This window comes from Nansenia antarctica (genome assembly GCF_963989245.1).
Source record: "Nansenia antarctica genome assembly, chromosome: 1".
In the NCBI taxonomy this organism is placed as follows: Eukaryota; Metazoa; Chordata; class Actinopteri; order Argentiniformes; family Microstomatidae; genus Nansenia; species Nansenia antarctica.
The window spans coordinates 46314584-46339218 of NC_137674.1; the positions used below are offsets into that span (position 1 = coordinate 46314584).

At 39.8% G+C, this 24635-nt stretch overlaps 2 protein-coding genes across 2 annotated transcripts; both read left to right on the forward strand.

Annotated features, from left to right (window-relative positions):
* The first annotated feature begins 1811 nt into the window (after nucleotides 1–1811).
* Nucleotides 1812–14371, forward strand: manea (mannosidase, endo-alpha). The gene is made up of 5 exons (XM_080540329.1): nucleotides 1812–2036; nucleotides 4169–4806; nucleotides 4993–5102; nucleotides 5312–5388; nucleotides 12032–14371. The coding sequence occupies exons 2-5, from the start codon at nucleotides 4275–4277 to the stop codon at nucleotides 12663–12665; spliced, it is 1353 nt and encodes a 450-aa protein (XP_080396455.1). The 5' UTR covers nucleotides 1812–2036; nucleotides 4169–4274; the 3' UTR covers nucleotides 12666–14371.
* Nucleotides 14372–21387: 7016 nt separating this feature from the next.
* Nucleotides 21388–22470, forward strand: fut9a (fucosyltransferase 9a; the record flags this gene model as incomplete). Its single annotated transcript, XM_080536511.1, has 1 exon — nucleotides 21388–22470. The coding sequence occupies exon 1, from the start codon at nucleotides 21391–21393 to the stop codon at nucleotides 22468–22470; it is 1080 nt and encodes a 359-aa protein (XP_080392637.1). The 5' UTR covers nucleotides 21388–21390.
* Between the last annotated feature and the right edge of the window lie 2165 nt (nucleotides 22471–24635).

Genomic DNA, 24635 nt, shown 5'->3' on the forward strand with positions numbered 1-24635 from the left:
GTCACAGGATTAGATTCTAAATGATACAGAAGAATGTGCAGGAATTGTGCACACAAGGGAATAATGTAACATGTTCTCATATGGCTCTTATAGCTCTCTTATGGCAATCCAAAATACAAACAATAAAGCAATTACATGCATTGATTGGAATAACTTTTGTCTTATATAAACAACACCAACATCACCACCAACAACAACAACAACACAACTTAATAGCACAGGAAAGACTAGGTATAGCATTTATTTCTGACCTGCTCTGCTGATCTTATGCGCTGCTGATTTAACAAGTCTTCAAAACTTTCAGAGATTTCTGGGCTGTCTATGGACTCGTCAGGCAATCTTCTTTTGGTCAGTTTGCATCTCGGAATGGCTGGCAGCGACTGTCTCCTTGGCGCACTGGACTCGACCTCCATAACTGTCTGAGCAGTTAAATACTGTTTATTTTATTTCCTTTATTTATCCAGATTGAGATACAAATCTCTTTTGCAAGACTTAAGTGCTTACAGCTCCGCTAATTCACCTCGGCTATTTCCTCTCTTTATCAATTGCTGTATGGCTCATAAGGATTTATCTGTAGGCCTACATTGTAATGGACTACATTGTCAAACTTCCCAGAAATGATGATATCACTAGGCCAAACAAAACAAACACATGTAATACGTATGGAATGGATAATGAGTTAAAATGCCTTCAACATGCTAACATTGTTTAGTCAAATAAAGCTAACGTCCTATTACTGCAGGAGGGGTATAGGCCAAGGTGAAATATGGATATATTCTAGCCTATTGACGGCATCACTCACTCACCCTCGGCGCAGGAACCTAGTGGATGCCGATAAAAAAAAACAGTTTGCCCAGGTTTTCCTTTGTTTTGTGACGCCATAAAGATGTTTCTCACTTGTTTATTCGCTTTGATGTGGATGATGTCGTCATTTGCGTTTAGACTTGTGTATCCAACGAAACACAACGCCATACATCTTTTTCCGCATTTATGCAGTGTCAGAAGGCTAGACCAGACTAAATACTATTTGTTGGAAACATGTTTTATCTGCTTAATGAATAGTCATAGGACGTAGAACTTTCTTTTCTTTTTAGGACAATACCTATTACTGGTGAATTGGTGCAATACCTCACCCCGAGTGAAGGGGGCGAAATAAAGTGAGACTTCTCTTCTGACGACTGCGTCTCATTAGCTTGGCCAGTCTCGTTGGCTTTAGCCGCAGTCACACAGCTCCACTAAGCACTAGAGTTACATTAACACTTCCGTTTTCGCCTTTCAAAATAAACATGTTTTGCTTAGAAGGCTCTCACAAAAACGACCGTGTTAAAGTCGGAGCTTTTGTGCTGCGCTTGTGTAGGTGTCATTCAACGACTCAGCCCCTCTGGGTCTGGTTGGAGCAGACAGCAACATTTGCAATGACATCGCTTTCGATTCAGACTCAGACTGGTATGCATTCTAGAAGTATTCCAGAGGAGAGTGGTAACAAAGATTAATTTCAATCTATTTGAAAAATAGTTCTGTACATCTCATGATTAATCTGGGGCAATACCATTTCAGAATAAGATTAGGATATAAGAATAACAATTACAAACCGTTCTTTATTATATATGGTTACATGGTTATGGTATACAAATTCAAGAGAATAAAATGATACCAAATATATGTATGGTTCCTTGCTCCCTGTTTACCAATCTGCGGTGCTCTTATTCGTCCTTTCCATAGGCTACATTGACCGGAAGTAAATGGTCGGATTTCCACTATTGGAGCTCAGAGAACAGCCTCATCTCCCGTCGCTCATGGTTTAACGACAAACTCTTTGGACATACCGTATTGTAGTCTAACGTGTTGGACTTATTACGGCATTATACGCAAGGGTCTACGTATACTAATTCATAGGATAGAGTCAAAGCCGTCGTTTCAGTGACTGTCGGGTTGACAGATCGATATGGCCCATGGTCCTGCTGTGGTCTGTCATGGGACAGGTCTAAAGTTCAGTGCAGCACAATTATGACTTGACGACAACAACAATCATGCCGGTAACATACACCTTGTTTACTTATACAAGTTCTAGACTCGAGGATAACATTTACTTTTGCACGCCTAATTTAGACCCTATTTTGTTTTTACACGACATTGCTTTCTGCAATAACACAGGATTGCGGACTTCCGCATAGCCTGCATTCAATGGTTGCAACAATGTTACCTGATATGATGATCGTCTCTGTTATACTGTTGCAATGCATGCATTATGGCATTACACACACACACACACACACACACGCACGCACGCACGCACACACACACACACACACACACACACACACACACACACACACACACACACACACACACACACACACACACACACACACACACACACACACACACACACACACACACACACACACACACACGTCATGTGTCAGTCATGTGAAGAAATTAGGACACCCCATGAAATATTTAGTTATTTTAAAGAAATATGGACATATCAATATTTGATCTTCTTTCAAACAATATCTATAGGTAAAGGTGATGTAATTGAACCAAAAAGAATGACAATTTAACTGTGTTATCATTTATTGTTATCAAAGTAACGTAAAATGAATTAACGAAAGTTTGGACACCTTATGCCCTAATCGCTGGTATTGCCCCCTTTGGTTGAAATAATCTCAATTAGACGTTTCCTATAACTGTCTACCAGTCTGTGACATCGACTGGGAGAAATTATTTCACACTTTTTCAACTGTGTGATGTTTGAGGGGTGTCTTGCATGCACAGCCCATTTCAAATCACCCCACACCATCTCAGTAGGATTAAGATCCGGGCTTTGACTTGGCCATTCCAGAACTCTCCATTCTTCTCCTTCTTTCTTTTGAGCCAATCCTTGGTGTGTTTACTGGAATGTGTTGTGTCTTTGTCATGCTGCATGCTCCACATTTGGAATATTTGGACAGATGATCTCACATTTTCCTCAAGCACCCTCTGATACAATAAAGGATTCATAGTGGATTCTTTGATGGTGAGCTGGCCAAGCCCCAAACCAGCCCCAAACTATGACATTTCCACCCCTATGCTTCACAGTTGGTATGAGGTTCTTGTGCTCAAATGCTGTCTTTGGTTTATGCCTGTTACTGGGCCAAACAATTCAACTTTGGATTCATCTATCTATCAAAGCACATTGTTCCAGAAGTCCTGGTGTTTGTCTAGGGGCCGGTTTCACAGACAAGGCTTAAAGCCTAGTCCTGGACTAAATCACACTTTCAATGTAAAATCTCCATTGAAGATGCTTTTTAGTCTAGGATTAGTCCTAAGCCTTGTCTGTGAAACCAGCCCCTAGGTGTTCTCTGGCAAACTTAAGTCTTGCCCTGATGGGTGTTTTTGACTTCAATTGTGGCAAGAGCTAACTGTAGGTCCTGTGATGACATTCTAGGATTGTTGGAGACTTCTTGCTGTCTGCTCTTGGGCTGAACTTGCTAGTCATGTCTGACCTGGCCATGTTGGCAGTTGTTTTAAATGTTCTCCACATGTAAATTATTTCCACGGACAGTTGGAGATATTTTAAATGCCTTCCCAGACTCATATGCATCGACAACCTTCTTTCTGAAGCTACTCAGATAGCTCTTTTGACCTCGCCACCGTGATACCACTCACTTCAACAGTTAAGAGCAAACCAAACTAAATGTTTGAGGTTTAAATAAGACAGGCCTCGTCAAAATCCTCTCTAACGATGTTCTGATGATCATTTGCACCTGATGTGGTGCACTAATTTTAGGGATTTTAATTAGTAATAAATGTGGGGGTTTCCGAAAATTTTCCTCACAAAAACAATCGATTAATTAGCCTACATTTTACAAATGTTATAGTTGTTTAGTTGTATTACCCCCATCTCTCAATATTGTTCAAATGAAGATAAAATGTCTGTATGTTGAAATATGTTGAAAAAGACAAGGTAGGTTTTCATGGGGTGTCCTATCTTTTTCACATGACTATATATATATATATAGTTTGCTACTGTGTGTGTGTCTCTCTCACTCTCTCTCTCTCTCTCTCTCTCTCTCTCTCTCTCTCTCTCTCTCTCTCTCTCTCTCTCTCTCACACACACACACAAACACACACACTCTCTTATCAGTGTCACTAATAAGTAATCTACTTCTGTTCAAACCCATAGGACAAATCAACATTCATTGGCCTAGGTTCAAAGACAACAATAAGCACCAAAACTTCTCACTCCTCTCAAGAATGATCAGTGGATCCCTTCAGGCACTAAATGAAGAATGGCAAGGTTTAGACGCAAATCTTGCATCACATTTATTGGGCTGGTGTTGCTCATATTCATAATAACTGTGCTTTTCAAGTCCTTCATGCCAGAAGGTTCTCCATTTGGAAGTCCTATTGGTCTGGAATTTCCCCCAGATATCAGGGGACCTGGAAAACTGCATCCTCAAAGACACAGTGAGGTTGGCATGGCTGCCTCTAAAGCAGACCTGACCAAACAGAACAACACGCCCTCAGAGAGAGTCGCAACCATGGAAGCTGCTCTAAAGGGATTCCCTGCTCCGAACTACAACGTGCATGCCTTTTACTACACGTGGTACGGCAACCCTCAGTTCGATGGCAAATACGTCCACTGGGACCACCCTCTCCTGCCACACTGGGACACCAAAGTAGCTGCAGGTTACCAAACAGGACGCCACACACCACCGGATGACGTTGGAGCTAACTTCTATCCTGCCCTCGGGGCCTACAGCTCCAGGGACCCTGCTGTTATTGAAGCCCACATGCAGCAGATGAGGTCGGCAGCTATTGGTAGGGAATGGGTGTTGTTCACATGTACTCACTCACTTATTACAATAAACTGCATTTGGTATAACCTTTCCTTCAGAGTCCCTGGCCCCTCATTACCATGCAGGGTTTGTCATCATATTCATCATGATAGTTCAGTTTGTAATATGTATAGTAATGCATTGTATTGTATTGCATTTCATTTCCCAGGTGTTGCAGCTGTTTCCTGGTACCCGCCTGGTATGAAGGATGACAACGGAGAGCCAACGGATGACATTGTGCCTTTGCTGTTGGAGGTGGCCCATAAGTATCATGTGAAGGTGTGTAAAATTATGATGATATAATAACTCTACAAGCATGTATCTATTTGCCTATGTTATGATATGCATGGGGTTGATAGTTACAAGTACTTTTCCTAATATAATGGAACTGCATAACAAATAAAACTATAGGAAAAAAGAGGTTTTGTTGATTTTCTCTTTAAAAAAAAGAAATCTCCTCCGTCATGATGATTTTGTCTACTGCACAGGTTGCTTTTCATATTGAACCATACCAAGGAAGAGATGACACCAGCATGTTAAACAATGTCAAGTACATCATAGAGAAGTGAGTATGATATTGCAATGTCTTTTTAGATTCTAGATTTCCAGAAGAAACTTTGTGGGCTTGCAAAGTCTTAGGATGAGCCTGGGGTTTGAAAGTGCAGCCATTATTTAGTTTGGAAATGTTTGCAGAAACATGAACACAGAAATTAGCCAGCTAGCTGAGACACTCACATTTAGCTAAATCTGAAGTTTAAACCAAATCTCTTAATTCCCCCCCAAAACTCAGACAAGGCTGTTATGTCAAACAGGATGTTCACTTGGAAAACATCTGTATACATGTGTACAGTCATGTGAAAAAGATAGGACACCCCATGAAAACCGTTGTCTTTTTCTACACATTTTAAACATACGGACACATTTTAACACTATTGAGAGATGGCGGTAATATAACTAAACAAATATACCTGAAAAAGAAATGTTTTACATATGATTTGTAAAATGTAATTAATAGAATGCAATTTTCTTGTGAGGAAAAAGTTAGGACACCCCAACATGTATTATGTCATCACAGGACCTATAGGCAGCTCTTGCCACAGTTGAGGTCAAAGTGCATGCATCTACCTTCAGAAAGAGACTGCACAAGTTAGATTTTCATAGGTGTGCAAGGAGGAAACCCTTGGTGTGAAAACAAAAAAACATCAGGGCAAGACTAAACTTTGTTAGAGAACACCAGACAAACACCAGGACTTCTGGAACAATGTGCTTTAGATTTGAATCTAAACAAAGTTGAATTCCTTGGCACATTAACAGAAGACAGTATTTGAGCACAAGAACATCATACCAATGTGAAGCATGGGGGTGGAAGTGTCATGGTTTGGGGCTGCTTTGCTGCAGCAGGGCCTGGTCAGTTCATCATCATAGAATCCACAATGATTTCTTTATTGTATCAGAGGGTGCTTGGGGAAAATGTGAAATCTGTCCAAAAATGTAAGCTGAAGTAGATGTGGACCATGCAACATGACAATGACCCAAAACATTCCAGTAAATCCACCAAGGAATGGCTCAAAAGAAGGAAATGGAGATTTCTGGAATGGCCAAGTCAAAGCCTGGATCTTAATCCTATTGACATGCTGTGGAGTGATTTGAAATGGGCTGTGCATGCAAGACACCCCTCAAACATCACACAGCTGAAAGAATTCTGCATGGAGAAGTAGGAAATCCTTTCTCCCAGTTGATGTCGATTGGGTATTTTTATATGAAGTAGTAAAGAGATTTCGTTTTGATGAAAATGCAATTCGATGTACAGGTGCAACTAAAAAAAAATGAATATCGTGCAAAAGTTCATCCATTTCAGTAATTCAACTTAAAGGGTTAAACTTAAATATTATATAGACTCATTGCATTGTACATATGCATGATTTTACTTTTCAGAGGGCTGACATTTCTGTATTTAAAATCCTTTTCTTATTGATTTCATGTAATATAAAACATTTCTGAGATATTTTATTTGGGGTTTTCATAAGCTGTAAGCCATAATCATCAAATTTATAACAAATAAAGGCTTTAAATATCTCGCTTTGCATGTAATGAGTCTATATAATATCTAAGTTTAACCCTTTAAGTTGAATTACTGAAATAAATGAACTTTTGCACGATATTCTAATTTTTTGAGTTGCACCTGTATATTTGTTTGATGTATGTTTCCCAAACCTAATGGACATACTTGAAACATGTAGACACTACTCAGGGTATACATTTAATGTAACAAAAACACAAATTCTTTCATTTCATTATTCTCCATCCCAACAAATCAAAGATGCATATAATCTGAAATTAAATTCTAAAACAATGAAGTATCTTGGTGTAACTATAACCAAAACATTTTCCAACATGTTTGAAACCAATTATAACGAAAACATCCAAAAGGATGTTGAGAGGTGGTCTACCTTCCCTTTAGACTTCCAGAATACAAATGGTTAAAATGAATATCCTACCTAAGCTACTATATTTATTCCAATCTCCCCCATTTATTGTTCCCCAAAACAAATTCATAGCGTGGATGTTACATCCTCCCTCAGATGTAAGACTAGGGAGGAGGGAGGACTGCAACATAGCCTGTGTACAAGCACTGGTGAAGCAAACCAGTTACCTACATGATGTGGTGTAAACCCCAGGGTATCTTACCTAGATAATGATCCCATGATAAGGCAACCGGGGACCATAGGTAACCCAAACAAACACTAGACAGACAAATGTAGCAACCAACTAATATACTAACAAAACAGAATGAAACAGAATTACCCAGAATAGAATAGCATAGAATAGAATAGAATGAAACAAACATAACCTCACCCCTCTTCCCTCTAACCTACACAACAAACAGCCACATATATAGGGAACAGGTAGACAGGTGATTGGTTGACAGGACAGGAACACAGGTGGACTTGATGATGGATGATTAACAGGGAGACAATCAAGGGATCACGAACACCTGGGAGAGAGAGAGAGAGACACACAGACACAAACACAAACCGAAAACAGACAGGGACGTAACAGTGGAATAAGATCTCTAGATTATAATGATCTAATGATCTCTAGATTCATTTGGAATTGCGAAAAGCCGAGAATAACATTTCAACTGCTTGAAGTTTAAGCCAAGGGTGTATGATCCAACATGCAAAGAATGGGCACAAAAAGGCATAACGACAATGTATACTGTTTCAGAAAATGGTGAATTTATTCAATGGTGAGTTTCCAGGATTTAAAGGCAAAGTATGATCTCGAAAACAAATGTTTTTTTAGATACTTGCAGGTATGAGATTACAGAAGAGATACGGTTGGAACCAGATGGAACTTCATGTTACACCCACCATATAGGTCCCTAGCATAAGAATGACAATTGAGAATGTACTTTAAATAGCAAATAGTTTTATTACATTAGTTCACAATCCAGGCCCACATTGACCTCTCTCCAAAGAACCTCAGTTATTGTTACCAGGGCAGGGGTTATATTCACTGCACACCATAGGCTACACACTGTAGAAAAGTGTTGTTCACTGCACACACCCGTAGGGAAAATACTTTGACACTCTGGGTGAACAAGTTTACACACGTGATAGGATTCACTGCAATCATTTATCAATATAGCACACTCAAACCTGCCCTGATGGTCGAACTGGGATTAACCCGGTGAAGTGGCAATGGTGGGGGGAAAGCGGATTTAAATAACAAATAAACAAACAAACAAACAAACAAACAAACAAAAAAGAAAAACTAGTCCGCCCCGCTACCGGCACACTTGCCCAGGCGGACTAGATAAGAACATAAACTATAACCAAACAAAAAGTCTCACGGCAAGAGCAGCTGGCCGCACTGATGCTCTGGAGGAAACACAAATGAACAATCTTAGAACACTTTATTACCGACATATTAAAATACATAATCATTCAAGTTACAGTAAATGACGACTACTTTAAAATACCTGGGGCCCGTTCCACTAAGCAATATTATCTTCTAATCGGCGATAATGTTCTAATCGGCGATAATTTCATCTTGCTTTCGGTTCCATCAATGTGGCTCAAATAATTCGCTGTTTTTTTGTTTTTTTACATTTAACCGAAGCCTTCATGCAAATCGATTTACAAGTGAATCATCTATCCATCAGTAATCATAAGAAAACATAATCTATGCCAAATCCAGGGTCCAGTTGAAGAACATAATTTACTCAGAAAGGCTTCAAACACCATTGTAATCGTGTCAGTTCTTGTAAATTAGCCTGCACCATCATTTTATAGCCTATATACTTGGGGCCTATATACTTGGGGCGGCTGTGGCGCAGGAGGTAGAGCCGCCGTCTAATGATCGCAAGGTTGGCAGATCGGCGGTTCGAGCCCCGGCTGGTCACATGTCGAAGTGTCCTTGGGCAAGACACTGAACCCCAAAAAAATTGCTCCCAATGAGCGGGCCGGCGCCTTGCATGGTAGCTTGCCGCCATTGGTGTGTGAATGTGTGTGTGTGTGTGAATGGGTGAATGAGAGGCCATTGTAAAGCGCTTTGGAATAAGGCGCTATATAAGTCAGTCCATTTATATACTTACTATTACTATATTTTAGATGAGATTTTAGACTAGATTCAGACAACGAAATGCAATAAAAAGTGTGTCTGAAGAGGGATTTGAACCACCGTCTTAAAAAGACGAATAATTACCACGTCAGCGGTCAATACCACTAGGCCATCGTGACGATATGACGGTTTATAGCCTGCTGCTAATCACCACAGTAGTAAATATTCATTTATTAAAATATGAACATATAACAATAACTAGGGCTAGTATGACCTACGCATTTAATCGGTCAGCAATTTCTAGCCAAACCATTTCCCTCGCCTTGTTAATTGCGGCAGTATTACACTATTTTACATCTTATTTGTCGTCTTCATAAAGATCAATCTTCATTTCGACAGTTTGACTCTTCTGGGCTCTTTATGTCTGCGTGCACGCGCCCATATCGAGGATTTCTAAGCCGGTGTTCTGTGAACACTCATGACACAAGCCTGATCCTCGTTCGAGGAATCACCTGAGGCTTGAATTCCAATCCCGAGTTGCCTGATCGCAGGATTTATTTTAATCGCCGATATACTAATCAACGTTAGTGGAACGGCCCCCTGGTACGTCGATGGCAGCGTCCTACCAGCGACTACCAGCCGCCTTCAACCCAGCAGGGAAGTAGGTGACCTGTAATACATCACACAATCAATATTACATACAATCAAAGCAATAATATAAAACGCTACGCACAGAAAATAGCCATAGGCAGCGGCCTACCTCTTGATCTCTGCCTGTCAGCATGGAGTAAGGTGTGCAACTACCTCACCTCCGACCTGATCACACGGCTGCGCTCTGACGTTCCCCCTAAGGTGAGCCCTTAGGGGTGCTGGGCACCTCCCCTTTTCCTATTGGCGCCACCCGCCACATTCAAATAAAGTGATTGGGGTGATTGTGGATGCATACAAACACAAGTGGCCCGGGTCATCTCTGCTTCCTACCAAGCTTTGTGGGTAATGAAAACAACCAATATGGCCACTAGAAGCGACACAGAACATCAACCATACATGTATGATCCAGAATCTGACCCAGAAGAAGAGGCTCCTACTCAACCTGTTCAAACATTTCAAATGCAGCAGGACGTTTCTGAATGGTTCAAATAACAGAGGAAGAATGGTATCAATCAATGTGTGAGACACAATGTACATCCACAAACTCGTTAGTATGGAAGGAATTCTGCTAGAAGAATTTAGTTAGCTTTTTCATAGCACCCAAAAATAAAAGCAGGCAACTTCTGCACAACAACACTGTTGGGGCTTGTGTGGGGACATGGAGACTGACCACTCTCATATTTTCTGGAATTGAACAAAGACAAGGCTGTATTGGGAGAATGTTAATGCGGTTGTTAAAAATATTTTGGGATATGAAATCCCAAATGCCCACCCTGTGTTGTATCTTGGGAACATTGATGATGTTGTGATGAGAGAAGATTTCTATTTGACTGAAGTTTTACTTGCGGCAAGTAAGAAAGCCGTTACCAGAAATTATGCATACCGGTAATGTAAACACTACAAAACAGGAACAGTGGCTGGAAATGGTCTAAGACATTTTTGTTATGTTGACACACCCAGGGCCGGCCCAAGGCATAAACGGACTTAGGGCCAACCGCTTTTTTTTTGTGTGACCCTGAGGCCTGGGGAGACAAACATTTACAAAGTTGAAGGTGGAGAGGAAGAAGCACAGTCGATGGGACAACATCATCTCAGTCACTCTGTCACCATCTCAGTCACCATCTCTCGTGTGAAGAATAGTGGTAGCTGTATCAATGTATGGGTATATTTGTCATTGGCAGGGACTGAGGAGTTTGTCAGGATCAAGAGAAAATTATACAATTTGAGAGTTGGTAGTGACATCCTAATCTACACAGTGTGTAATTGATTCCTATGCAAATCAGAGGCCCTATAAAAACAAAGATATTGATTCCAAAAGTACATTAACTATTATCCTTGCATTAAGATTAACTCAATTCAACTTACTGAGTGATTTGTTGATGACATTTTTGTCACTCTTTTTAGCAAATTCTATGCACATGAAGTATTTCTGTGTTTCAATTTGAATACATTTTCAGACATTTTTAAAAACGTTGTCATTATGGGGTATTGTGTGTGGATTGATGCCAATTTTTGATGCCCCCCCTTGTCGATTAAACACCCGCCTATCGAAAACACCCGTCAATCGAAAAATCGACAAAACGTGTGTGTGTGGGGGGGCACATTAAAAATCTCGCTTAGGGCCACAAAAGTTGTAGGGCCGGCCCTGGACATACATTTTGAGAGTCGAAAGATGAAAATATATTTGAAAAGTACTGGGAATTGAGATGTGACGTGAAATATTTCCAGACAACTATTGGTCTATTTCTTATTTGTTTGAGTGTCTTTCTGTATTTATTTATTTATGTTTATGTAGATATGCTGTTCTGTCTATATCTTAGTGGAAACATAAGTGACAATTTGAGCCAATAAACTGATGGATTTGTATTCGAATAGTCCCATGCCTAAATCAAGCCGATTCATCATGCTCATTCCCTTATCTTTGTGATAAAACAAAGATAAACAGTTCTAGTCTCTAATCTCAATCTCTAATGTCTTAATTCTGTCTACAGGTATGGAGAGCACCCTGCCTTTTACAGACAAAGGACCAGCAATGGCAAGTTTCTCCCGTTATTCTATGTGTATGATTCCTACCTGCTGAACTCAGAACAGTGGGCCAAGCTCCTGCAGCACACAGAGGGGAACAGCATCAGGGATACCCCCTATGACGCTCTCTTCATAGCCCTCCTCGTTGAAGAGAAGCACAAGAGAGAAATCCTGACTGCAGGCTTCGATGGAGTCTACACTTACTTTGCCACCAACGGCTTTTCCTACGGCTCCACTCATCGCAACTGGGAGTCCATTAAGACGTTCTGCGAGGACAACAACTTGATGTTCATCCCCAGTGTGGGGCCAGGCTACATCGACACCAGTATTAGGCCTTGGAATTTCCAGAACACACGTAATCGCATTAACGGGAAGTACTACGAGAATGCACTGAGTACAGCCCTAGAAGCTAAGCCTGATGTCATCTCTATAACCTCCTTTAATGAATGGCATGAGGGGACGCAGATTGAAATGGCCGTACCCAAAACAAGCCGGACGGCTTACCTGGACTATTTACCCAAAAGGCCGGTGGTCTATTTAGAGATAACTCACAAATGGGCAGCAATATTCAGCAGTGAGCGGAAGAGATGGCGAGTTTGATCCTTGAAACTTGAAAGGTTTGAAAAGTTCAGAAAGGCAGCATCACCTTATTATATTATATTAAATAAAACATTGTATGGCATTTCAGCTTTATGCCTATGTAATAGCCTATCATTTCCAATGAATATTGACTATTGATTATCTAATGGAAAATGGCACTTTACTTGATTTCTTGTGTTATAAGTATTCCCCATGAACTAAACTGTGAGTATGAATACCACTACACCTAATTATGTTATTGTAAATACCGTAGGGCTACTGTACACACAAGCCTACATAAATAGCAAGAGGTTAGACCTGTGTCCCAGAGTCAGATAATGGTATATCTGGTCTACCCTGCATTCATCCCTAACCCTAATTTGAAGAAAATGTATATCTACTCTGCTCTGTTATTTAAGTAATCACATCTTTTCTGTATAGATGGAGAAATGACGCAGTGATGTTGAAATGGTCAGTGTCTCCAACGCAAGGTGATTGGAACATGAAATGAGTAAATCTAGGATGTTGATGTTACATTGTAAATACGGTAATGAATATGTAATGATACCTGCCTCATATGTGAATTCGTGTGAATTGTATGAGCTGCCCATGTCAGTCAATAAACCATCTACGCTTCAATTCCAGATAAAGACCTTATAGCCCCTCCAATCACATCATATTCAATCATTAATGCATTTTCAGCACGCGCGCCTGACGATGAAATCTCTGCTACCTCCGTTCAGCCGCGCAACTAGGCTCCAGCCTCCAGCTGCATTGTCGGTAAACAGGGCAAGGTAGCGCATGGGCAGCCGGTAGGGAATTATTCCACATCGCATCACATGCCATACATGGCGTCCTTATAAACGAAAGGATGAATTTGTCATTCATGGAAATAATATAGCCGTCATTTTAGAATTATATTAGAATTGTGTCAGTCAATTTCTTCCCATTGACGGCAGAGGGATAGTGCGCCTCTGTTTGCAATACCAGGGCAACGGGACTATGGATTTGGGTGTTTCCGAATCCCGGCCAATTCCTGCAAAATTTGCCACCGGCGCAAATATTTCTTAAGCCTACATCCCACATGCTTTCGGCATGTAGAGCGGTATGTGTATGGGGGAACGAACCAGCAAAGAAATGGGAAGATATGCATATTTCGATTCACGCCTATGGAGATGGTGAGTAAAATGTGTTTTTCTTTCAGATGCACGTCAGAGCAGTTGTACCTGGTTTCGCAAGCCAAGCTGTGCTAGCTAATTACAAATACAATATCAAGGAAAATAAAAGCGAAATATACTCTAGGCCTTTATATGTTTTCATTGCCCTATCCATACATTTGGCTGTTGTCAAATGAGGCTGCATGCATGCATACATGGTAACATCTTCCTTTAGGTCATTCGTTATCATTTTTTCCTCGATTGTTTTGGGTTTTCTGTGATATATGATAATAATTATAAGAAGTGTTTTCACTCCTGGTAGTGTTCTCATTACAAAGTCGTTTGTGTGACCGACCCACTGTTTTTGAGATGGAGCGTTTATGGTGCGCAAAAGGGCTTTGGTAAAGAGGAGACAGTAATGACATTGTAGCCTACGAGCACATCTCTTTTCAAACCAACTTCAATGCCTTCATGTCGAATGACAACCATCTGAAATGTGTGTGTGGATCACATTTTAAAATGACCTTCAATCGGACCGGCTGAAATTAATTCTCTTCTCACCTTGGGTAGCCTACTGTCCCTTTAGGCTTGCAGTGTATCACCCTTCCGCCAATAGGCTACACATAAACCGAATAAGATGTGTAAGATCATTTTCTATTGATTTTATTTTCATATAGCCTACCATGTTGTTATACGAGTAGAGTCAATGCTATACAAGCCTACCAATGATTAAAACCGTCGTCCGTCATTGATGCTACCTTAACCCATGGTTTTGTGTCATGTTTTTGTCTTCTTTTCTCATTCAGTTCAAACATTGCCTATTGCAGACCACTCAGCCATGCGGTGCTCTTTCCCTGTCCCTGTCCCAAATACATCACAATGCATTTGGGTACATGTTATATCAAAATATGAATTATACACAGTAGGGGACCCACACGTGTTTGCCTTTTTCTCATTCTGCTACCATGTTTTAGCGCTGATGCTATTTCTGAATTCATATTTTGGACACATTTAATGAAAAGGTGAAACATGCTTCCCTAGCTCATATTATTTATTTGACCTCACTAGATCACCAATAACTTTGCCACAAATTAGGAAGAAGACCCACAGTTGCCTGTATCCATTTGTCTATCATTTTGTGTTTCATACTGTAGGCAATAGGCTACATTCAACCTCAACACACCATTACCATCTGGATCTAGCCCCTATTCATTACCTCTGTGAACTGCTACCAATGTACAGTATATGTATCATCTGTGCACAAGGCGTAGTACTCTGATACTCTGATACTTACAGAAGTGTGTTCCTGTGGTGTAAGAGGATTTAGGCTACATGATAACGCATTGATACCATAAGCCTTTAAAAGGAGTTGCATTTTACTACCCCTGTCTGATCCATTAAGAGCACTGCTTTCCCAGCACTATGCTCAGTCAGGAACACCTGTCTGTCTGTCTGTCTGTCTGTCTGTCTGTCTGTCTGTCTGTCTGTCTGTAGAAGGGAAAATGAAATGGTGCTGTCAGAAACAGGGCCAATTGCCTGGTGATGAGGAATCATGACAGATTTAACACACAATGAAAGGGAACATTAGTGGTTGAACTGATGTCATTGATGTATAGCTGTGACTTAGAGGATACGGTAGAACATGGCCTATTTCTATACAGGCTCTTTGTTTGTATTCTGGTTGCCTTATGCAACACTCAGGTGTGTTTAGCTTGTGAGAGCTTTAGGAACGTGTGACCACTTCTACTCTGTTTAGCCTTCAGGTGGCATGATTGTGCAAGGCAATGTTTGTCCAATTTAGTTTGTCGACATGTTGTCTGTGTTGTCTTATCACATGGTTCCTGTGTAAACTAACCTGGTGAGGTTAACTGACTGATCCTCTCTTCCCCCTAATTCAAAGGAGACGTCAATGAAAGGACATGTAAACTCAAAATCGGACCAAATTCACTAGATGACTGAGGACATTGTAACAACTGTGACCAGCATCCTTTCATTGAAACACTTGCCTGGATTTCAGCACAAAGTCAGATCCACCAGGTATGTAGTACAGTAGTTATCTATGTGTATTTAACATGAATACCTTATTTCATATAACTCACATAATAATAGAGAATACTCACAGCAAAAGCAGACAATTCATGTTTTTAAATGGCCTATTAGTATTAATAAATACATATCTGTCTATTATTGACTTAAAATGTTAATGAGGCAAAAAAATATTTAACTTTGACAAAAACATTGTCTTCCTATATCTTCCTACATCTACGGCCCCATAGGACTTGGCCATGGTAAAAAGGAAAATAATGTGGTTAAATGATCTTAAAGAAAGTCGAAATTAGCTGAAATTCATATCATGTGCAGTTCTTTATGAGGCCTCATCCTTTCTCAAAGGATTTTGAGATCAAAGATCAAAAGGAGTCAAATGTAGGAGAAAAAGAGAGCTTAATGAGGCTTGATGACATAAATCAAAATGTGAAAATTCATCCTTTATTCAGCTATTGCAATGCAAGTTTATTTGTATAGCACATTTCATACAACAGGGGCAATTCAAAGTACAGCAAGAGGAGGATAGTAAGAAAAAGAAAATGACAAGAATGTATATAGAGAAATTAAATAGATTAACATTTAACAAGATAATAGACAATGAATAAAAAGCAGATATAAGAAGTAAATAGCTGAAACATTTAACAAGATAATAGTTAATGGATAAAAAATATATTGATAGAAGTGTTGGTGTTTAATCATAACTGCTGCAAAACATGATGGTGTTTAGCTTAGTTTTAAATATTTTAAGGGTTTGGGCCTGTTTGATTTCTTCAGAGAGTTTGTTCCAGGAGCATGCGGCAGCGTGACTGAAAGCTGCTGCACCGTGTTTTGTTTTCACTCTTGGAATGATTAGCTGATTAGTCTCAGCTGACCTTAGGGGCCTTGCTGGAATATAGGGTGGGAGGAGATCTGTATGCATTTTAATCCAAGACCATTTTGTGATTTGTATGCAATTAGGAGTACTTTGAATTCAATTCTCTGAGAGACTGGTAGCCAGTGTAGGGATCTCAGGATTGGTGTAATGTGTTCAAACTTCTTCACTTCTACTTCTTTTGTTAGGACCCTAGCAGCAGTGTTTTGGATGAGCTGCAATTTATGAACAGCTCCTTTAGATAAGCCTGTTAGTAGACCATTACAATAATCAAGTCTACTTGAAACAAATGCATGGATGAGTTCTCCAAGGTCTTGTTTGGACATGAAACCTCTCATTCTTGTTATGTTTTTCAGGTGATAATAGGCTGACTTAGTTATCAAGTTTAAGTGGCTGTTGAAGTTTAGATCAGAGTCTAGGATTACACCAATATTTCTGACCGTTTTTGTTTTGTTTTAAGAGAGAGAGAATCAAGTTTGGCACTGACTTTCAATCTTTTGTCAGATGCACCGAATACAATTATCCCACTTTTGTCCTTGGAGACGTTTTCTCTTATCCGGGCGTTTATTTGTTCAATGCAAATACAAAGATTGTCGATAGGACTATAGTCATTCGGTGAGAGGGCAATGTAGATTTGAGTGTCTTCCTCATAATTGTGGTAGGCAATTAAGGATAGGCTATTTACATTTTGGGCATTTTTGCCATTTAGCAGATGCGACTTTCAGCAAATACATTTGTCTACGTAAGTGAATCATCTATCCATCAATCATAGTAAGAAAAAGTCATCTTTGCTAGGGCCAGGGGCCATTGGTAGTCATAATGCTAGAAGAAGGATATACATTTCACGTCAAAATAAAATCATTAAAGGGAACAACATAGTCTCTTTTTGAAGATTTGAGATTCAACGAAAAATATCTACAAAATAATCTCAAGGATACTTTATGGTATGACCCTACACTCTCCAAAAGGAAAATAGAAACCTTAATTAATAAACACTATTCATAAATCAGAGCTTAAAGTAGCTAAATAACAAAAAAAAGTCAAAATGACATTACATTCATACCATTTGGTATGGTGGTATATACTTGATGGGAAGAACGATCTTGAGAAATATTCACACCCAAAAAATAATTATGCTAAAATAGGAGCTTAATTGGACTTAATGACCTAAAAGTAAGTAGTTAATTTTTATTTTGTAAGAACGCATACTGGTTAATAGAAGAAAATAGGTAACTTGTTTGGGGGGTGGAGGGTCATTCTCCTCATATAAAGAGGTAGAATAACATCTGTATATATTCTGTCCATAGATGTCAGACATTGGCATTGCCTTGTAAGTCAGAATTCATATTCAGACTGGCCTTCGTACAGCATTTGATTTGATGGTCCTGACTAACATTATCCCCCATAGTTGCCTTTTTGTTTGTTGTGTTTTTTTTTTGTCCTGCTTTACAACATCACTTCTTCTTCTTCTTCTTTTTCTGCTTCTTCTTCTTCTTCTTCTTCTTCTTCTTCTTATTATTATTATTATTATTATTATTATATGTTGGTGTTGCTCTTGTAGGGAAATACATTGGCCATGCAGTTGCCATCTCCACAGCCTAAATATGGTAGCATCTTCCTCTGCTGGGACAAGAGCAACCAGAGGACTCTTAACTACAAACACTTTTAATGTTGCGTTCAGGCTCACCAGACCCATCTCTGTCACTGTCAAGTGAGGCCTGGGTCATTTGCAGATGAACATTTTCCACTGTGCATGGATCGTCTGAAGCATTGTCTTTGACTTAATATAGTACAATGACAGTAGAAGGGTATCAACAGGAAGCTCCCTCCTATCATTAAGACCATTTTATTTATGCTCTCACTGATATTATTTGTTGCAGACTTGCCCCAGAATGCAATACATTGCTATGTGTAGTAATGAACTGTGTGGTTCTCAATATCACTTGTGAACTGTTGATAAAAGTACTGTTTGAAACTTGCAGTGGAAAGATTTGTCACTGTACCTTATTTGTTGTTGTTTGATTATTATTGTGGTTGCCAGCCAGACTAAATCCTGTCTAAACAAATTAACACATTAATGACCCCAACCCGGTAAACAAAGGAACCAGTTTTCTCTAAACAGCAACAGACACATTTATATTATCACATTAATCAAGACCTGATTTACTCTCTTTTCTCTTGCCCAGTCTACCTGTAACACCTAGACCAGGCCTGGTAAACCGAAACCAGACCAGAACTTCTGTCTTCTCTTTTTACCTTTGTGCCGCTAAGAGAAAGTGGGGGTCAATTCCCTCATAACCTCTTCATCTTCTTCCTCACAGCTAGGGTCATGTGACCCCCTCCTCATTAGGATGCAGACAGGAAATGTCTGTCATTGGCTTGTACCTTACCTGATGGCGTGACCTTAATTTCGGTGTTCCGCTGCACCAGAATTGACACATAGTAATCACCAAGTTGAAAAGTATTGTTGTAACTCAGCATTTGGGCATAATTTTGTCTCAGGGATTCAACAATGTTCCCACAAGACTTTTGTACAACATCTGACATCCCAGCAAATACAACCAGATCTGGGTATGTGCTTATGTGCCAAATAAAACCTGGCAATTGATAGACAAGCTTGTGTAGGCTAGACATTTCATCCCTTGAGATTTGCTTCTCTTTCCTTGCGGCGTAAACAGTGTTTTGAACTTGTTTGAGATTTCTTGACTATTAACAGGGTCCTCACTTGCATTTGTCAGGTTGTTTTTGTATACTGTGTGTTTGAAGAGTTTTGACCATCATTCTCCACAACGTCTTGGAGGACTCACTTCTTAGATGTGATGAACGCCGTACCAGATTTTGAATTCCCATGTGTCTGATTATGGAATACCTTTGTAATGTAATGAATTAGGTAGTAGTCTAGATATTCTTAATTAACTGGTAGTTCTGTGCATATTTTGATGTTGTGCTTCTGTGCATCATCAGGATAACTTCCACCTCTTGTGGTGTGAGCTCTACATCTCTTTCCATAAAAGCATGCATCTTCACTGAGATATATAAGACACGGAGAAATCCTGCATCTATGTATTTATATTGAATTTCTTTAAATGGAAAGGAATGGAAAATAATTATCCCCAAATTACTTAACTGCCTCGATAAGTCCCTCACAACAATGCTCAGTTACTTCAGAAAGACTGGCTAAATTAATTTTTCACAATATGTGTGGTTATGTTTTACAGTTTTGAATTAACTTTATAGGTTTACATTTGTAAAACTATAAAGGTTTACATTTGTACAAATGTAAACTGTTCCTGGTCTGATATCTGGTATAGAGGTCAAAGCCTTTGATACCCTGCGATTTTAGCTGTCCTAGACCAACAAGAAAACCATCAAGAAAAAAAGCACTCTTGTGATACTGCAGTGTGAGCTAAGACTCCCTTGTGTTTGACCACCAATGTAGGTCTAGCAGTAGGCTGTGTACAGTGTTGCCAAATATTTACCAAACCAAGTCACTATTGGTTGATCAAAAAATGGCAAAAAATGCATCAACGTGTGCCTTTGGTCCCCAGTAAACACCCCATTCACTATGTCCGTCTCTCTTGTGAGTGCTCCTGCAGTGCTCTGTGTGCATAAAACAGCTGTTGTCTCTACTGGTCCACGGTGGTACTTCTCATTAAATACATTGAAAATACCTACGTTTAATTGTCTCAAGAGAGTCTGAAAGATTTACTAGATTTGTCACTAACTAGTCACCTTTTGTAATTAAGACTCCAGGTAGGGGTCAGGTACAGTGTGACAGGTATTCGGTCCCAATCCTTGTGAACGACCAATGAAAACACATTGTTACCTCCGCAAAGGAGGTAATGTTTTCGCCTTCGTATGTCTGTTTTGTTGTTTATTGTTACGTCACATTACACAAGTGTAAGAGAAGTGTGGGGTAGTGGTGTGGGGTAGTGGTGGTCTAGTGGATAGTGAGTTGGACTTGGGATCGGAAGGTTGTGAGTTCAAATCCCGCCTGAAGCCACACCACTACTAGTGTGCCCTTGGGTAAGGCACTTAGCCCTCAGTTACTCCAGGGGGAATGTCCCTGTAATTCGTAATTGTAAGTCGCTTTGGATAAAAGCGTCTGCTAAATGGCAAAATTATTAAACAATTTAAAAATTATTAGAGTAAAATTCTTAGGCTTCGGTCCCTGATATTGCAGCACAAGACCATAAGGCAAGAGGCAATTCAAGATTTAAAAAGTGACAGTAGTACAGGACATAAATGACCAAAAATAATAAGACATGATATAGTTAACAGTTAGCAATATCTAGACAATTTGCAGACAATAAGGCAATAGGCATAATACAAGATAAAAGTGACAATAGTACAGGTAAGACAGGATACACAACTTTCTCTAAAGTTTTCTTTTCATAAAAAAATCTAAGAGACGTATTTCATTTTCCTTTTTACCATGGCTAAATCCTATGGGCACTAGATGTGGGAATATTTTAACATGTTTTTGTTAATGTTAAATATGTGTAATTCTAAGTTAAATAAGCTGTTTACACATTAATCCTTAGGATAGGATATCCCCTTTAAGTGTATGTTTGTGTTTCAGCCAATTGAGAGAGAATCATGGACGTCTTAAAGAATTTACTGACTTATTGAGTTTAACTTTGTTTCTTATTTTTTATTTTCAGGACAGAGTATGCCATCTGCAACTTTGCACAGAATTCTACGACCCCTTCTGCTTGGCACATTCCTACTGGGCTGTTTTGTGACTCTATTTTTTATGTACTTTAAACCGTCCAGTAACTGGCTATCAGGTCCTGTTGAGTCAACAGCATCCACAGTCCAGGCCAAAAGCCTCTTCTCTGCCAAAAGTCACCAGAACCTGACTACTGTACTGATCTGGCTCTGGCCCTTCGGACAAACCTACGACCTGAGTGACTGCAGCACTCAATTCAACATTAACGGTTGTTTCATCACAGCAGATAGGAACCTATACAACAAGTCAGATGGGGTCGTCATCCACCACAGAGACATCTCTGCCGATCTCTCCAACCTGCCCCCCGCTACGCGTCCCTCCTTCCAGAAGTGGGTATGGATGAACCTGGAGTCTCCGTCCCACTCCCCCCAGCTGCCCGGCATAGAGAACCTGTTCAATTTAACTCTGAACTATCGTCAGGATTCTGCCATCGAAGTGCCTTACGGGTCTCTGGTGGCGGCCCCGGAGGACGAGGACTTTGTCCTGCCGAGCAAAAGCAAGCTGATCTGCTGGATTGTGAGCAACTGGAATGCGGACCATGTGCGGGTGAAGTACTACAACGAGCTGTACAAACACATCGAGGTTCACGCGTACGGACAAGCCTTTGGGGAGTACATAGGCGATCAAGACTACTTACCCACCATCGCCAGCTGTAAATTCTACTTGTCGTTTGAGAACTCCATTCACAAAGACTACATCACAGAGAAGCTGTACAACGCGCTGTCTGTAGGGACGGTGCCTGTGGTCCTCGGCCCGACCAGGGACAACTATGAGAACTTTGTCCAGGGGGACGCCTTCATCCACGTGGATGACTTCAGCTCACCCAAAGACCTGGCTGACTACCTGCTGCTCTTGGACAAGAATGAGGAACTGTACCTCAAGTACTTTGAGTGGCGCCGGCACTTTAAGGTAAAGAAGGCTCGGTTCTGGGCTGAGCACACATGCCTTGCATGTGATTATCTTCGAAGGCACAAGGAATACAAGGCATTCAATAACCTAGATAAATGGTATTGGGGTTGACAATGCCTTAAAGGGCTATGTTTTTCACACATTAGATTATGAGGGTTCAACACTGGTGCAATATATACAATGCTCCTCTTTTATTTCAAAGTTGCCCATTGTTACAGTGGCCCAAATTAGGTTCAATCTTTTTTTCCTCATTCTTTGCCAGACAGTTTTGCTCAGCCTTACTTTGCCTTTTGCATTGTCATTCATCCGTTATTTGTTTTTTATTTATTTATTATTTATTTTGTACTACTAATTCAAAACACAGTCTTTAAAAGACATTGTGTGATACAAAGGTCTTCATCTGTATTCGTGATACAATCATCTATGCAGTGTTTACTGAACTTCAAATATGAAAGTTGTTCACTTGCGTCATCTACTGTAAAATGTACATTTGTGTATTTTCAAGAATATCGCGCTGGCTTTTTTTCTCCATATTTTTGTACGGTTGCATTTTGCACTGCAAACAAATTGATACTCATACGTATCCATCTACAGTAGTACATTCTAGTTTTACACAATCTGTAAGAAAACCTTGTTGCAGTGTGTTAGGAGAGGACATGGCATCACTATGGTTTGATTTGGTCATTATCACATTTATTGTGTTACAGTAAGGTTTTATACCCTGTGAATACAGTTTGACTGTATTGCAAAGTGAACATTCTGAAAATGTTGCACTCTTACTTTCAAATGTTAAAGTCCTATATATTGTATAATGTGAATGAAAATGAGAGCACAAGTTTAACATGCATAATGAATCATAAACTGAAAGCGTTTCTGTGTGTGCTCCATCTCGGTCACATGGTCTTGAATATTCTCATTTTTAACTAAGCAAATGTCACCATATGGGTCAAGCGCGTAAATTATATGGAATTATAGAGCAGAGGTCTGCCCACTTATCTTGGGTTTCATTTGGGAAAGATGGGAATCATGTTATGGATAATTAAATGGATAATTAAATGAATCTGTTTGGACATTTTACCCTATATTATGTTTTTATTGTCATGAGGAAGCAGTACATTATGTATTTGCAGGTGTTTTGTTTACATTCCTGTTTACACTTGCACAGCTTGTCAGCCAAGCTCACTACACTTCTGACCATGCTGTAAGAACACTCCTCATTCAGACACCACAACATCTGTCTGTGTTCTTCTAACCTTTCTCCTTTGAACAATGCATCTTAACAGCACCTAGCAGCTACACTGACACCATGGTTGAATCTTACAGCAGGAAGTGTGTAGAACTTAACCACGTCAACATACATGTTATGCAAGAAGAGCCGACAGACAACCTGTCTATCTGGTGAACATACTCTGGTTGGTTGTTTTCATGTTTCTGGTTGGTTGTTTTCATTTTGTTATTTCTTTATTGTCAATGGGACCATTAGTGTTAAAGAGGATAAATACAAATATATTTCTTATGAAATATAATAAGACTTTGGTTTCAGAATAGTCTCTGTACAGTATATATCAGTATATACTGAAACATTGTCAACCAATGTGAGGTTGTGTAACACAAACTAGCCCACCAACATACAGTGGGGGAAATAAGTATTCAACACATCAACCATTTTTTAAATATAACATAATATAATATAATAACATATTTCTATTGCTATTCTCATGACATTTAGACCAGACTTTATTAACTAAATAAAACTACACAGCTAAAGAAACTGTAACACTCCAATCCATAAAACAAAATTAGAAAGGGGAATGACACAGAAAAGTAGTAATAAACACAATACTGAAATGTATTTAATACTTTGTTTCCAATAACAGCTTCGATACACTTCCTGTACGAAAAAACGAATCTCTCACAGTGATCAGGTCAGACTTTGGCCCATTCTTCAACACAGACAGTCTATAAATCTTGAAGACTCCAGGGGGCCCACTGGTGAATCTTGATCTTCCTTCCCCAAATGTTCTATTGGATTTAAGTGAGAGTCTCCTTCGCAGTATGTTTTGCATTGTTGCCTCATCCTCATCATCCTGGTGGATGGCAACAGATTCTTCTCAAGAATTTCCCAGTACATGGCTCCATTCATCTTCCCTTCAATCATTTGGATTCCACCAGTACCATGTGAAGAGAAACAGCCCCATACCATGATGCTTCCACCTCCCAACTTCCCTGTCGGTATGGTATTTTTAGGACCATATGCAGAGCCATCCTCCAAACAT